This window comes from Camelus ferus, chromosome 32 (assembly GCF_009834535.1).
Source record: "Camelus ferus isolate YT-003-E chromosome 32, BCGSAC_Cfer_1.0, whole genome shotgun sequence".
Lineage (NCBI taxonomy): Eukaryota > Metazoa > Chordata > Mammalia > Artiodactyla > Camelidae > Camelus > Camelus ferus.
In genome coordinates this window covers 15307555-15322618 of record NC_045727.1, presented here as the reverse complement: position 1 = coordinate 15322618, position 15064 = coordinate 15307555, and the positions used below count along the sequence as shown (strand labels likewise).

The 15064-nt window shown below is 55.1% G+C and overlaps 1 protein-coding gene across 1 annotated transcript; it reads right to left on the bottom strand.

Moving 5' to 3' along the window:
- Positions 1-8013: 8013 nt before the first annotated feature.
- Positions 8014-13416, bottom strand: MN1 (MN1 proto-oncogene, transcriptional regulator). The gene has a single exon (XM_032471409.1). The coding sequence runs from the start codon at positions 12195-12197 to the stop codon at positions 8178-8180; it is 4020 nt and encodes a 1339-aa protein (XP_032327300.1). The 5' UTR covers positions 12198-13416; the 3' UTR covers positions 8014-8177.
- Between the last annotated feature and the right edge of the window lie 1648 nt (positions 13417-15064).

Below are 15064 nucleotides of genomic sequence, written 5' to 3'. Positions count from 1 at the left end.
CTACTCACATGGACACACACACACCCCCCTTTTCATCCATCGCTCCGCCACCACCTCCGAAAAAATAAACTGCACTCCAGTCTCCATCCAGTCTTCCTAACTGGGGGTGTTTCTCTCTCTGCTTTCCAGCTCACGGGAAAGCAGAACAGAGTACCTGCATCAGGACTCAGGTCCTCCAATTTCAAGGACTTTTCCAACAGTCCACGCGGACCGGGTAGAACCCTCTTACTTCCCAGCGAATTCTTAACCAAGCCTCACTTTCTCTGGGAGGCTGAGCTTCGGAGATTTCAAAGCAGTCTATGTATTCTGTGGACTCCCCCGGCCCCTCTCTGATCATAAGATGGTCCCTCAGAAGTATTTTATTCCTGGTAGTCGTTGCCAATCACTCGACAATGCTTGTGTTCCAAGATCCAAGGGCGTCTGAAAACACTGCTTCACGGTAACTTTAAAGGGTCATATCTTTTTGACATCTCGCCCTGCCCTGGATGACTGGATGAACAGGGGGCAGGGTGTGTGTATATCTGTGTGTGTGTTGTGTGCACGTGTGTGTGTGTACAAGAGTGCGTGAGGAAGGGTTCGCTCATTAATTGTCTCCTCTCATTCCGGGAGCTCCCTAGTACAACCAGGAATGCTGGGGCCCTCAACTTCGGGGCAGACGAGTTTTCCCAGTCACACCACGCAAAGCCAGCTGTGTCAGAAAGGCCTGAGCCCCCGCCTGGCCCCACAGCACCAGTGAAAGTGTTGACCCGAGCTCAAATGAAACCTTTGTACCCAAACAGTCTTTCAACTATGATCAACAATGAGAAGGGAAAACTCATTTTAAATCTTCAGATCACATCTCTGGGCCTCTTGGTCCTCACAAAACAGGCTGCTGGAAGATGGAGTAGGGCTCGGGGGGCAGGAAAGGGTCTCACCACCCAATTTAGTCCACATTTCCTCCAAGGATAGGACAATAGCCATCTATATCTGAGTCACCATGGAGAGGGTTTTTGAGACATGCAGGGTAAAGACAAAAGCTGGTTCCCTCCAACTTTCCAAAGACCATGAGCGTCAGTGGGCCCCAAGGATGCCTTCCCAGAAGGGTCTCTCTGTTTTCCTAAACCATTTTCCAACACACTTGATCCACCTACACCAAACACTACCACAGGGAAGTCAAACTGCAACCTAGAAAACCAGAGATCACCCCTCAGAATCAGAAGCCCAGGGCCAATTGTTCCATGAAGAAGAGTCCAAGATCTTCACAGAGAGGTCAAAGGTGGGGACGAATACAGAGCCTTTGGGTCACACAGTCCATCCTACCAGCTCTAGGAAAAGTGGGACGAGCTGAGCTCGCGGACCCCTGAGTTTTAACCATCAGAACATAAAAACCTGCTTTCCTCTTTCCTCTACCATGAGAGTTTGTGTTGGGATGTTTATTGGAGGTTCCCCTACTTTGGGGACAAGTCTATTCCACGTAAGATGTTCCTTCTGGGACATTCAGAGAGCCAATTTGTTACCGTGAATGCGCTAAGAATTCCAAACTGTTAAATTCAATTGCCTTTATGTTTAAAGGGCATTTGGGTCCTTACAATGATGTATAAATCGTGAAAGGATCCACATGCAACTGCTATAAAGTTCTCCCTCTGATCCCGCTTTGCAAGGAAGCAGAGATGATGAAAACCTACCAGCTTTCTCAGCCAAGAAAGAGAATGAGAATTTGGGATGGTGGGCTATGACAGACCCCAAGTAGTAGGTACCAGGGATGCCAGTCTGATGTGGCCTTGTGGGGCCAAAACTTGAAGCTATCAGGACCCAGAAAGAGCCCCCTAGATTCCACGAAGCAAGAAAACCTGTGGCAGTTTCCCCGCTACCCCCCACCCCATGTCCTTTCTGGGCAAACACTGAGTTGGGAGCAGACCCTCCACTTGCTTCCCAAACCTCAGAGGCTGCTGATTAAAATGCAAGCCAGCAAACAAAGCAGGCCTCGGCATCCTATAATAATGACACCCGGTGAGAGTGATGGCTCTCAAACATCCCTCCTCGCTTAAGTCTATTAAACTTAACTGTGCTTTTCCATCCCGGTCACAGCATAAGTTGAAAGAGGTCTGGGCCCCTGAAGTGCACACCCAGGGGTATCTTCTAAGCCACACCCTAAAGTAGCCGATGGCCCCGTGAGGCTGCATGTGGACGTGTGTTGTCCTGCCATTGGACGATGTCAGAAAATGATCAGGGCCACCTCCACGCTGGGCAACCCATCCAGCAAAATGTGATGTGCCGCCCGGGTCCCAGAACCATCTCTTCCTTCCCGTCTCGTTCACAGCTTCTCGGGGCCCCAGAGACACTGAGATGGGGAGACTGTCGGTCGAGCTGCTGTGCATCAGGACACAGAGGGTCCCTGAAGGCAAAGCTGTGACTAATTCGAAAGCCCAGCATCGTCTCCGCCAAGTCGTTGGTACCAAAAGATTACAATAAAGGAGAGGAATTTCCATAAATGAGAAGCAGCGTCCGCTTCCCACAACTGGGAGGGGGTGTGGGGGAGTAGGGGTGGGCGTAGATTCAAAGATTCCTCTCCTGGCCGGAGAGTGGTGGTGGCTGAACTCAGCCAGAGAGACACCTCCACGCGCAAAACCCAGCAAGGGGTGACGTGCGTCTGCTCCCGGAATACTCCAGATCAAAGTCACCCACGGCCCAGGAGGCCCGGGAGACCGAGATTTCGTAATTAGGATCTTCAAAATCCTCCTCTATTTTTAGGACTTGCGCTCATTCAGTCCTTTACAGAATCAGAACCTGTCAGCTAAGGCCAAAGAGACTGAAGGTTTAGTTTCTCCCTGCTGCCCACCCCCCCCCACCCCCAACTCGCTTTCAGAAAGCAGATTAAGGGTAAACTAAAGGAGTAGCTGGATGATTTGATGGAAATACACTGGCCATGCATATGTATATGTGCCTGTGCTGGGGTCGGGGGAGGAGGATGGGGGCTCCTTCCCACACTGAACTGCCTGGGCCCTGCTCTCCTCCCGTGGGTTGCAGACAGACCCGGCCTAGACACCCTCGCCTCAGCCACACTCTTCCAGCCGGCCTCCAGGCCACTTCACTGAGCTCCAAGGTGTACCAGAAGGCCAGGAAACTTGAAAATTTTCCCCCAAACATCTCTCTTCTCCATTGCATATTTGTGTCCGTACCAACATCTCCGCCACTAGCCATCAAAACCTACACCCGAATCTGTCCACCCAAGGGGGGCCTAAAAATAGACATCGTCCTAAAACAAACACATTGCAGGGCAAGTCAAAATCTTGACTTGAGTCAAAACGATGAAGCTGGGTTATTCCAGCCCCTCCAGACTGAAGACTTGGGTGGAACAAGCAAAGGGCAATGCGGGAAGGATATAAGGTGCACACCCAGTGGCTTCAGGAGACCCTCCCCCATAGACTCAGGTCCCCTCCCACATGAGAGGGCTTGGTGTTTTTCTGTTGCAATGTGCATGGGAGGCCTGCCTGCCCTCACACACTCCCCAGACATTTGATCCTATTGCATAAAGCTATAGCCTTTTAATCTCTAAAATTAACCAAACCGAGGTAAATACAGTATTCCTCACTAGGAGTATTTATCTCCTAAATGCTTTCGGCAAAGCAGACCTCTCCATGGGCAAAGAACACAACCGGGGGTTATTGTCACTGAAGTGGAGAGAAAGGTGATTTTGCTAAATCTTCCAGCATTGAGTGAGATCCTGCGAAGTCCCAAGGAAACACTCAAGTTTGCCCCTCAAGAGTGGGAAGCCTTTCCCTCCTCTAATTTCACCTGGTCCTCCCGGACTGTTTATTAAAGATGTATATTTTATATCAGCAGAGAGTATCAAGTAACTTCTTGGCGAGGGCAGCCGTATTTTCAGGACCTATTAAGATTCTTGGTGGAAATTTAAATACCTCTGTCAGGCAAACAAAATCATATCAGGAATCATAGAATTTCATTGCTAGAAAGAGAAATTAGATTAACCAACCCTCACTCCTTTCCTAGAAATCTCAATAAAACAGAAGTACTTTTCAACAGTCTCTTACTTCCGGTCTGAAAGGGCCTCACAAGAAATCTAAATGAATTTATGTTAAAGGAAGCTACCCTGAGGAAAGCACTTCAATCTACAAATATTGTATGTGTGTGTATGTGTGTGTGTGTGTGTGTATATATATATATATATATATATATATGTATATATATATGAACATGTAAGAATATACTACATATGTGAAGACAGACACTATTTAAAAATCAAAACAGCCAGAAAAATCCAGTGGCAGAAACCATGGCAAGTTCAACACCGATAAGCTTCAGCCCCTTAAAACATCCATGTCCTTTATTAATATTTAGTAGAAATGTATAATTGCAGATGTGTTGGGGTTTTATGTCGGGAGGCGGGCAAGGAAGACAGGTTTATTACAACCATGAAATATTAAACAAGCACCAAAGAACAGTAGTAGTATGTCCTGGACCAGCCAGGGAGCAGGCAGGCCGGGAATGTCAGCTGCACAAAGGGGGCTCCTATCTGTTTACATTACCCCTGATTAACACCTGCGAAGTTTTGGGTTACATCTTCCGGAGGCTGCAAAAGTCACAAGAAGGCATGCTGGGTGATTTCTTGGGGAAGCTGGAGTGCAAGGCTCCTTGTCTTCCCCAAAACAAGTCTGAGTGAGCCTTAAGAAGTCTCTCCACGGTGTCGGGAGTCGGGGGGAAAACTGCACTAGGAGCCCCTCCTCCTCCCCAAAGCCTGCCCTACGTCTAAGGAAATTCAATGTTCAAATCCTGCCTGTCCAGTATTTCTTAGCACTGCTGACTGTGTTCTGACTGGAACACTGAGAGAAGCATGAAATTCCAAAAATTTCTCCCGCATCACTGTAAAAATATCATACTTCCAAAAAGGGCAGGATTGCATGCAGAGCATATACAGAGAACCTCTCCAATTTCAACGTGTGTGAAAGAGAGTTTCGAGACAGCTCCAAATTTCAAGACCAAGGACAACCAACAGAATGGAAGTCCGGCAGAGATAAACTTATTATGGAATACAGTTTCAAGTTTTGAAAATTGCAAGGGGTGGACGGGGGCATACTTTTTAAGGCTTAATATCTTTTATCTACAATCTATCACTATTTCTCCTTCTCTCTCTGTTTTGAAATTCCTCCATAGCCACACACCTATTACAAAGATAGGTGGATAATTTTGCAAACTGATTTCAAATTCATGTAATACTCACTGATTTAACAGATGTCTGAATAGGCCCAAATTCAGGCTGGTTTTTCGTTCCCCCCCCCCCCTTTGTACAATCTCACCCTTCCCCCACCTCAACTTTGTGCAAACAGAATCTCATGATGAGACGTAGAGTTTCATGGTATAAAAGTTGTTTGGTGGGTTGATTAAAAAGTCAGGGGAAGCTTAATTTGGAGAGGCTCACTTCCCTGGTTAAAAAAAAAAATCATCACGTGTGATTCTGGCCTGGACTTTGTGAGAAGTGTAACTTGCCAGTCGAGTTCCCTCCCCTCCAAAGGACATCTAAACCCCATAAGACAATCTGGGCACGTCCCAGTAGCTACACGGCTTGTACAGTTCCGAAGACTTATTCGTTCTCTCCAATCGGAGAACCATCATTTTGTTAAAGACCGACTAGTATTTTGTCATCGGAGTGAAGAATTTCAGAAACGGTGTTAATATTTAATCACATTAGTACTGGCGTGTTTTACGGCGTGACAAAATAAAATATCATTACAAAAATGGGCTTTGCCTGAAAAGGCAGGAGGAGGGGGGCAGGCGGTGAAAGAAAGTACTTGCTGGGGCTGGAACCTAGAAAAGGTGTGTTCAGAGCTGCTTCACGGCTGATGGGACTACACGGGCATGTGTTTAAGGGAAAGCAGGATGTTTTCCTTTAAATTCTTTTTTTCTCAACTCTACTTCGAAGTGGTACACTTCACTCTGATTTCCAGCCAGGGGATTCGGGGGCCCTTAAAAGGCTCTGTGTACCTATTTATACAACATGTGCAGATGGAACTGCAGGGTGTTATCATAATGAAAAGTTTAATCATCCTTATTTACTACCAGTAAGGGAGCAGGAATCAGATGCAGATACCTTATAAAGCCTTCACTAGCAGCCCCAAGGCTGCAGAAGCTGTGAGTGACCTCAGTTCAGGGCTTTATCTAGGAAACTGTCCTTCCCACATCACAGAGTGGAAAACAAAGGAGGTCAAGTGGGTGTCCCTGCCGACACTCCTAAGGCAGCTGGTCCCTGAAGGAAATCCCTGTCTCCTGCGTGCAGGGGAGAGCTGCGTATTTAGCAAACGTACAGGGGACATCAGCCCTAAAGTGACTAGCATCTGTTTCCAAAAAAAATATTTTCCTTCATCTAACTGTAATAGTGAAACAAACAAAACAAAACATTTCTTTAATGGCATTTCTTCATTTGCAGCCTGCATTTTGTTTTGTTTTTTTGTTTTGTTTTGTTCTGTAAAGGAAGACTAGTTGAACTGGGAAGGAAGCAGTGTAACACCTTAAAAAAAAACTCACTAAAACCACCCAATGTCTCTACACCTAAGGCCCTTCAAAAGACTTGCAGGTAAAGTGCTACTGGTTTTTCTTTACTAATTTTCTAAATCAGGTTTTTTCTTTTTAACTTTTCTCACCCCATTTTGACCAATATGGTCTTAATTACTGGGGGAGGGGGGTGCCACGAGGAGGGGAGGGGGACGGGCAGCCAGGCCCCTCCAGGTAAAAGTGACAGGGGCTGGGATTTGTGCTAACCAGCTATCGATCGGCAGGACGGAGATGTTGTGTACAAGAAAATAAAAGAGAAGAGGGGCCAAGCAAGCAGGATGCCGGGTCCAACTCCATTTTAAAAAAGAGGGAGGGGAAAGAGGGAGAAGCTGTGGAGGGTCCCAAACTAACCAATTTATGGCCTTGCCTGGGAGAAGCCTGGAGAATGCTGATGCTGGCCACAGTCTGCTGTGCATGCTAAACACCCAGCTTCAAATGAGACAGTGGCGTCCCGGGCTGGGCAGTAGGCGAACAAAGAAAAACAGCGAGGCCGCATTCATGAATTAGAAAACCCAAGCGGGAAAGCTACCCCGGACAGGCGGTGAAAGCCCCGAGTTCTGAGCCATCCAACTCCTGCCACACTTCCCCTCCCCCTCCCTCCTCCTCCTGCCACCACCCACTCCTAAAACCTACCCTCACCTTAAACCCAGGGTCAAGAGATGGCAGGATGTTGGATGTTGACTAGGAAAACGAAGGCAGAAGAATAGAACCCTAAGAGAAGGCAAGGATCAGAGGATATATTTTTTTAGAGACATGGTTAATATTCAGCCCTGGTGAAACCAAGGGGGTTCAATAAGAGCTTAAAAGAAAAAGGTAGGAATGGAAAAAGATGTTACCTAAAAAGTCCCCCTTGAAAAATAAAATGGATTATTTACAGCAGCCCGGTCATCTTTAGGTTAAAGAAACTATTATTACTTTAACAGCAATGGCGGTCTATTTACTAACCCCTACCCCACCCACCTTAAAGGCCTCCAGGCCTGGTGGTGAGGGAGTGCTTAGAATGCAAAGGAGAGCTGGGACCGGACATCTGTCACCAAAGCCAGGCGAGATATTGACAAACGCGGGTCCTTTGTGTCTTAAGAATATATATCCATATTCCCGTACACAAATGATGCCCTGGCTGATTGGTCTGGTCTCTGCCAAGTAGACCCCACCCCAGCCCTGGCCCCCTCACCAAATGTCAAGGAGGTGCACTTTGAAAAGGCTGCCTGCCTCCTACAACCCCGACAGGTCTCCAGTTTTTCAGTGAAACTCTAATAGTTACGAAGAGACAAAACAGCTATTCATTAGGAATAAATGTCAAATTAGGCGTTGTCTCTGAATGATGCTGCCGACACCAGAGCTGGTAACTTTTTTTCCCAAAGATGCTGGCAAACCGAAGGGAACTCAAGCCGCAGGTTGGCTGACTAGGACAAGGTAGGGAGGCATCAACACAACTTCCCAGGTGTCCTGCCAGAAAGGGGGGCTCAAAACTTCCTAAAAAGTAGAATCAGCCTGAATGTTGAGGATGAGAAGGGGTCTCAGTGTGAAAGGGAAGGGGCCTAGTCCTCTGGGTACCCAGCAACTCAGCTAAAACTTGAGGTGGTGGTTGGGGCTCTAAGGTAATCCCCAAAGGGCTACCATCTAAATTGTTAACCACCCTGTGGAGCTAGAATCCACCCTGCAGCATCAAGGGGGGTGGGAAGGGGTCCGCCCACAGAGCCCTTGGTGTAAGCAAAGGAAGGGTACCCAGCTCTGAGCTGGGCATTAAGAAGGCCCCATGCCCTCCTGAACCCAAGGGACTCCCCTTTCATAGCACCTCCAAAGCAACAGCTAAGGCCTGCAATAGGGGTGGGGCGGGGATCCACCAGGTGAGAAGGGAACACGGAAGGAGCGCATATACCTTCTTTGCTGTTGGGGTTCTGGGGTTTGGCCTTCTCCCAGGGCGCCAGCGTCTTGTCGTCCTCTGGGCCGTCCACCAAAGCCTTGTCAGCCGGCATGTACCAGGTGGCGCTGTGCTCTGCCATCAGCGAGTCCAGATCGATGGTGCTCATGGCGCTCTTGACCGCCTCGGAGCAGCAGCTGCCCAGCTCACTGTCGCCATTCTGCACGCCGCCGGAGGCCCCGACGGCACACTCACCCTTCTTGCCACCCTTGAGCCCTAGGGGCTGGTCCTCAGAGATGCTGAACTGCTGCCTCTGCAGCTGGATCTGTGCCTGGAGAATCTCCAGTGGGTGGATCTCGTCGGGTGGCGGTGCACCGCTGCTGCTCGTCGGGGTCCGGACCTGCTCCAGGCCCGGTGTGCCCCCGCCGCCGTAGCTGTCAGGGGTCGAGGTAGAGGTAGACAAGATGCCCAGGCCAAGCGGGGGTGGGGGTGCCTTCGGTCCATGTTCCCCCGCGCCCACCCCACGGGGAGGGAGTTTGGGCGAGCCTGTCACCAGGGGGCTCCTACTCGCTTTGGCCAGGGCTGGGGGATTATCGGAGCTGGATGACACCTCGTCCTCGTTGGCGTAGCTGGTGCTCACCTCGTCCGAGGCGAATTCGCCCACGTGCGGGGAACTACCGTCCGACTTGGCCCCACCGTCCAGGGACCCCATAAGGTCCGGCTGGTCCCCCAGGAGCAACTCGGCCCCCTTCCCCCACGACGGCGAGGTGAGCGCTTTCTCGTGAGGCGTAGGCGCCCCGCGTGCCTCGCCCGTGGAGCTTCCCCCGACGACGGCTGCTCCTGGAGCCTGCTGTTGCCCTGGGCTCACCCCAGGCGCGCCCCCGCTGTCCGGCGCCGCCGTGTACTTGTCGAAGAAGGTCCCGGGGCTCACGTGACCACTGTCCCTTTTTCTGCGACCCCGGCCCCGGCCGCCTCCCCCGGGGACCGGCTTGCCATCGTTCCCCGACGTTGATTCCAGGGTGTAGTTGGGGGAGAGGCTGGTGCCGTCCCCCTGGGCGGGCGGATTAGGCGGCCCGGAGGGTTTGGAACCGCTGCTACTGGTCCCCGACGGGCCTCCGGGCCCTGGGGCCCCAGGAGCAGTCCCTCCCGGGAAGTAATCCGATCCTGGGTTGCTGGCCACCGCCGCACCGTCGTTCTCGTTCTGGCTCAGTTTCCTCTTGCCCTCGGGCGGGTTCTTCTTGTTGAAGGTCACGTTGAGGTTGGGAGCCCCGAGGCTGGCGATCATGTTCTGGCAGGCGGTGGAAAGTGCAGCCAGGCAACTCTGGCCGAACAGGTTGTCCTTGGAGCTAGGCTTGTTGAAGGAGCCCAGTGAGAGTGCGCCCAGCTTACTGGCCGAGGTGCGCTGGCTAGGCTGAAAATCAGGCTGCGGCGGGTATGCGCCCCCGCTGCCGCCGCCGCCGCCTGTGCTGCCGCCGCCCCCGCCCGTGCTCGGGGGCGAGTTCACGCCTGGGCCGCTGTGCGGCGTGGCCTGCCGGTTCGCTGCGCCGAACGGGAAGCCAGGCTGGCCTCCGAGTGCGGGCGCTGTGAAATCAGGCGGCGGGGGCCGGCGCTCGGAGGGTGCGCTGGGCAGCCCCACCCCAGCCCCGGGCGACTGCAGTTGGCCCAGGCTGGCCAGGCTGCCCCCGAACTGCAGGCCAGGGGAGGGCAGCGCAGGCACATGGCCCTCTCCGGGCATCCTTAGCGGCTCCTGCAGAGAGCCCCGGAACAGCACCCCCGAGCCACCAGGCGGAGGGGGCGGCGCCAGTCCGGGGTCGTGCGGGCCGCAGTCAGCGGGCAGGCCTGAGCCTCCCATCCTGCGGGGCAGCAGGTCACCCGGCGGTGGGTGCGGACCTGGGAACCACGCACTCTCCTGCGTCAAGTGCGGAGCCTGCTGCTCGAACGTGCCCAGGCGCCCGGCGCCCGCGCCGCCGCTTTCGCGCTCAAAGTTCGGCTGGGCCAAGCCACCCACTGGGCCGCTGTGTACCAGGCCGCCCTGGCCCACGTCTCCGGTGTGGCCTATCTGGGCCAGGTTGGGCTGGCGCAGCCGCTGCTGCTGATTCCGCGACGCCATCTGCTTGATCATGAGGGCAGCATTTTGGCGTTGCTGCTGTTGCTGTTGCTGCTGCTGCTGCAGGGACTGGTGGTCCGGGGCCGGATGCTGCAAGGGTGGCCCCGAGGGGAAGCTGTCGGGCACAGGTGGCGTGAACTCGCCGGGTAGGCCCGAGTAGGCGGAGGGCGAAAGGTGGTTGTCCAGAGAGCCGTTGTGCATGCTGCCGTTCCACGAAGCGCAGCGGTCCACTCCCGCGCTGCCCGGGAAGTCAAAGCGCGGCCTCTTGGCCACATTCATGTAGGGGGGTGCGTCGAAATGCTGCAGCCGCTGGTTGGGCGCCTGCTGCGGTGGAGGGTGCTGCATGTTGAATACAGGCTCGGAATAAGGGTGCATGCTCCGGTTCTCCAGCCGGTGGATAGGGTACTCGAACTGCGCGTGTTGACTTGGCAGCATGGGGCCCCCGTCCTGCAGGCCGCCGCTGGGCGTGCCCGCCTCGCCCTGCTGGGGCCGCGGGAGCGCAGGCGGGCACGAATTTTGTCGGACCAGAAGCCCAGGCGGCGGCGGCGGCGGCGGCGGCGGCGGCTGCTGTGGCTGCTGCGGGGGCTGCTGCTGAGGGGGCGGCGGGGCCTGCTGGGGAGGCTGCATTAACGGGTGCCTGGAACCTACTCCAGGCTCCAGACCCACTGGCATCTTGCGGGTCCCTCCGAACCTCTCGAAGAACACGCTGTGCTGCTGCTGCTGCTGCTGCTGCTGCTGCTGCTGCTGCTGCTGCTGCTGCTGCTGCTGCTGCTGCTGTTGCTGTTGCTGCTGCTGCTGCTGCTGCTGCTGGGCGTGCATTTTGGATAAGCCCACCATGCCAGCAGCTCTGGGCATGGCCGAGGCACCCGGGAAAGTGCCCCCGGGAACTTGACGACCCGCTGCATAATGAGGCAGCTGCCCCTCGGAATCGGAGGGGGAAAACATGTCGAAATGTCCCGAGGGCGCCTCGGCCGGGTAATTGTATTCCAGCGAGTCGACGGCTCCTTGGTTCGCCACCCTCCGGGGCTCCAGACTGTGGGAATCAGACCCGCCGGAGGCAGGCAGGCCATGGAAGGAGGCGGCTCGGTTAGGGCTCTGGTCCAGCGGCAAGCATGGGGCAGGCACGGCGTGGCCGGAGGCGCTCGAACTGTGGAAGTCCGGGAGGTTCCCAGGTCGCTGCGGGCCGAAGCTCTCCGGCCCCTGGCTCTCCGCCATGTGATCATAACCCTCGGCGAAGGGCGGCTGGCTGCCCAGGCCGCTGGCCGATCCGCCGTAGCCGAGCAGACGACCTCCATGCAGGCACGAGGCCCCAGGATCCGGCCCGCCAAAGTTGCCCCCGAAGTGGGGGTGATGCTGGTGGGGGTGGTGACCTCCCGGGTGGCCGTGGTGAGGCTGTTGGCCTCCAAAGAATCCATGCACCGGCTGCGCCTGCAGCCCCCCCGCGTGCAACTCCGAGTGGCCGCGCGCGTGAAAGCCGTAAGGCTCCATGTTCACGCCCAAGATCGGGGGTTCGCCCAGCCCGCTCATGGCAGGGTCCACGGGGCCAGGGGGTCCCCCCGCGTGGAAAGCCGGGGCCTTAAAGTGGGCGTTCATGCTTAGTCCGGCCTCGTTAAAGTTCCTCTCGCCCTGGCCAGCGTTCCTGCTGTTGATCTGGGGCTCGAATTGGTCCAGCCCAAACATACTTGGCGGGGGGCGGGGGGATCAATAGGGCATGACAGCCTGCTCTCCGCGGCGCGCCTCCGGCCAGCTACTCGTTCCGGCCTTGGGTTGGGCGCTCCGGGAGGTTCAGCACCGCGGGAGCGCAGCGCGCAACGCCACCTCGCCTGGCTTGTGAAGGCTAGGGGCTATCAGCTCCTCTCCCGAAGCTCTCGCTCTGCCCGACACGAGCCTCTCATATCTTGCGGCGCCGCGGGGCCTCCAAGATTCGTGTTGGGGGGCCCATGCTCCGGGTGGTTGGCAAAGCCGCGGGTGGGTTTGCGGGCAGGGATGGAGCTGAGGACAAGTGAAGACAAAAAGTTATGTGGGGGGAAGGAAGCGGGAAGGAGGGAGGGAGAGGAGAGCGATCACCTTCTTAAGTCCGATCGGGTCGGGTGGGGAGCCCCTGGACGCTGCCCGAAGCCTCCCGGAGTCAGTGGCGGAGCTGCTAAGGGGCCGGGTTGGGAGACCCTTCAAAGCCGTGGCTGGCGCCGGGGCACGGACAGATCGGTCCCTCCCCCCTCCCCCCGGAGTCCCCGCGCTCCGCAGCCCGAGCCACAGCCAAGCACGATCCGCTCGCAGTCTCCGTCGGCCCTGAGCAAGCGGCTACTGCTTCTTCAGTGAGTCGGACGACTGGAGGCTCCGCTCGGCATCACCGGTGCCGGCCCCCTAGCCGAGAGCTCAGCAGGGCTGAGGAGGCGGCGGGCGCCCGGGGTTGACGCGAGGGTTGGGGGAAGGCGCGGCTCCACTGTTCCGCGGCGGGTGCGCTGCACCCCGGCGCGCCGCTTCGTGGCCACGTCCGCCGCCTGCCGCTTCTTTTCTCCGCTGTTCGGTCTTTGACTTCGCAGGGATCTCCGCGCCCCGTTCCAGGCGCGGGTGGGCAGCGAGACGAGGGGTTGGGTCGATCCAAGGCTCGGGTTCCCTGCCTCCGCGCCGAGGTGCTTCGCAAGTCGCCCTCGGACCCGGGGAGGGGGGTGTACGCGGGTTGGGGGGCCACGCTGGGTGAGCAGGCTAAGGCGTTCAGGCTGAGCTCTCGGAGCCCGTAATGGGAGGGGGCGGAGGCAGCTCTGGGGGGTCCGCGCACCCCTCTCCTGGCTGGCGGGGGGGGGGGCTCTGCGTGGGGCGTTCCGAGGGTCTCGGCTCCCCTCTCTGTATCTGCCTCTCGCCCTGAGCCCGGAGAAGCAGCAACAAGTTTTGCATTTCAGCAATCAATTTCAGCCATTACATTTGCACCAATCAGCGCAGCCCGAGCTCCGGGCCCGGGGCGGGGCTCGCTCTTAAGGTGGTCCTGGGTGCTGACTGCTGAGGCCCCCGCTACGAACCCGCACTTCGCCAGCTCGGGGGTCCCTTGCACCGGTTAGCCTCGGGGTCCGGAGCCAGTGCGCTGCGGGCGTACCCTAGCCTCCCGGCACATCGGGAGAGGGCGCAGGCGGAGAATGGCGGGAGCTTGGCTTTGTTCACCCCTCTTCCCACTCATCGCAGTTCCCAACTCCCCACCCCCAACTGAAGCGAGACCTGCGGGGTGGGCAGGGGGCGGGGAGGTGGGCGGTAAGCGGTGCGGGGCGCTCAGACAATGGGGTCGCCAGGCAAAGCTCTCGGAAAGTCGCTAAGTGTCGACTGCGCTTCAGTCCTGGAGCGAACCCTCTGCTCTCCACCGCTGTCTGCTTACTTGTGGCGCCCAAGTTAGCCGGCCCTGGGATTTTCCTGGAGGTGAAAGCACACGGGGAACCCTGAAGTTAGGGTTCTCCTCGAGAGACCCGGGCGCTTGTTCACTCTTCCTTCACTAGGGCACGCACAATTGTTCCCTGTTCCCACTGTCTAGGGTTCCTGGTTCTCAGTGGCCGGCTTCGGCCGGGAGGAACCATAACCCTTCGGTCACTTTATGGGGGGTATATCGGATGAGCCCAGCGTCAGAGCAGCGAGGCAACTAGGAGCCCCCAGAGAAGACCAGCGCTCAGAAAGCCGCACTGGCCGGCGGGGACACCCTAGTCCAGGCATCCCCGTTCAAGGCCCAGGCCCTCTTCGGGCTCGAGGTTGGCCTCCTTAAGAGATCAATTAAAGTGAAGAGGCCAAGAAACGGAATTGGGTTGTGATACTAAAATCAATAGGAGTAATTTAATATCTGCCCTGCTCTTTATGAAATATTTATCCCAATAATCTTAGTTAAAATGTTTAGATCTTCCTGATCCCCACTGAGGCTGCAATCTATCTTGCAATTAGAAGTTGAGAGTTAGAGGTGACGGAGGGTAGAGGAAGTGTTTATTCTGTGTGCCTGGTGCGTGTATTTTCCTCCCTAGAGCGTTTGGAGGGGAGGAAGGGGGAGAAGTCCTTTAATTTTCCTTGCCATAAAATAGCACGAGGCGATTTTGCTAGCAGACCAGCATTCTTAGGAGAAGGGGAGAAAAAAGGAACTTTCTTTGAAGTGCCCCTGATATCGCTATTAAATCTAAATAAAATTAAGCATGGTGTATAAAAATGCCGTTTCCCCCCACAAAAGAAAGTGTTTATCGCCCAAGTCTGTCTAGAGTTTGCTAAATTGCGCATGAAATCTGAAATGAAATAAACGTTATAATAAAACCAACCCTTGAGCCCTTTTTATTTAAAAACCTCAGATTAAGCACTCCACCGTCGCGGGCAGGGAGTTAAAAAGTTACCACGTAGTCCGCGCAGATTCATTGCTCCCTGGAGTTGCTGCTGGGAAGGCAGACGCTGGGTGTTCCAGAACCCAAAATGCCAGGAAAATGGGCTCAATTTAGGGCTAGAAGAAGCAGGAAGCAGAGTCTTTGGGGGCTCCTGAAGAAAATAACACCCCCCCATAAGAATACAAATAAAAACCTGCAATTTAAAAACTC

Bases quoted from the DNA above. Each gene is read 5' to 3' on its own strand.
- MN1 (XM_032471409.1), bottom strand. From the start codon at position 12,197: ATGTTTGGGCTGGACCAATTCGAGCCCCAGATCAACAGCAGGAACGCT.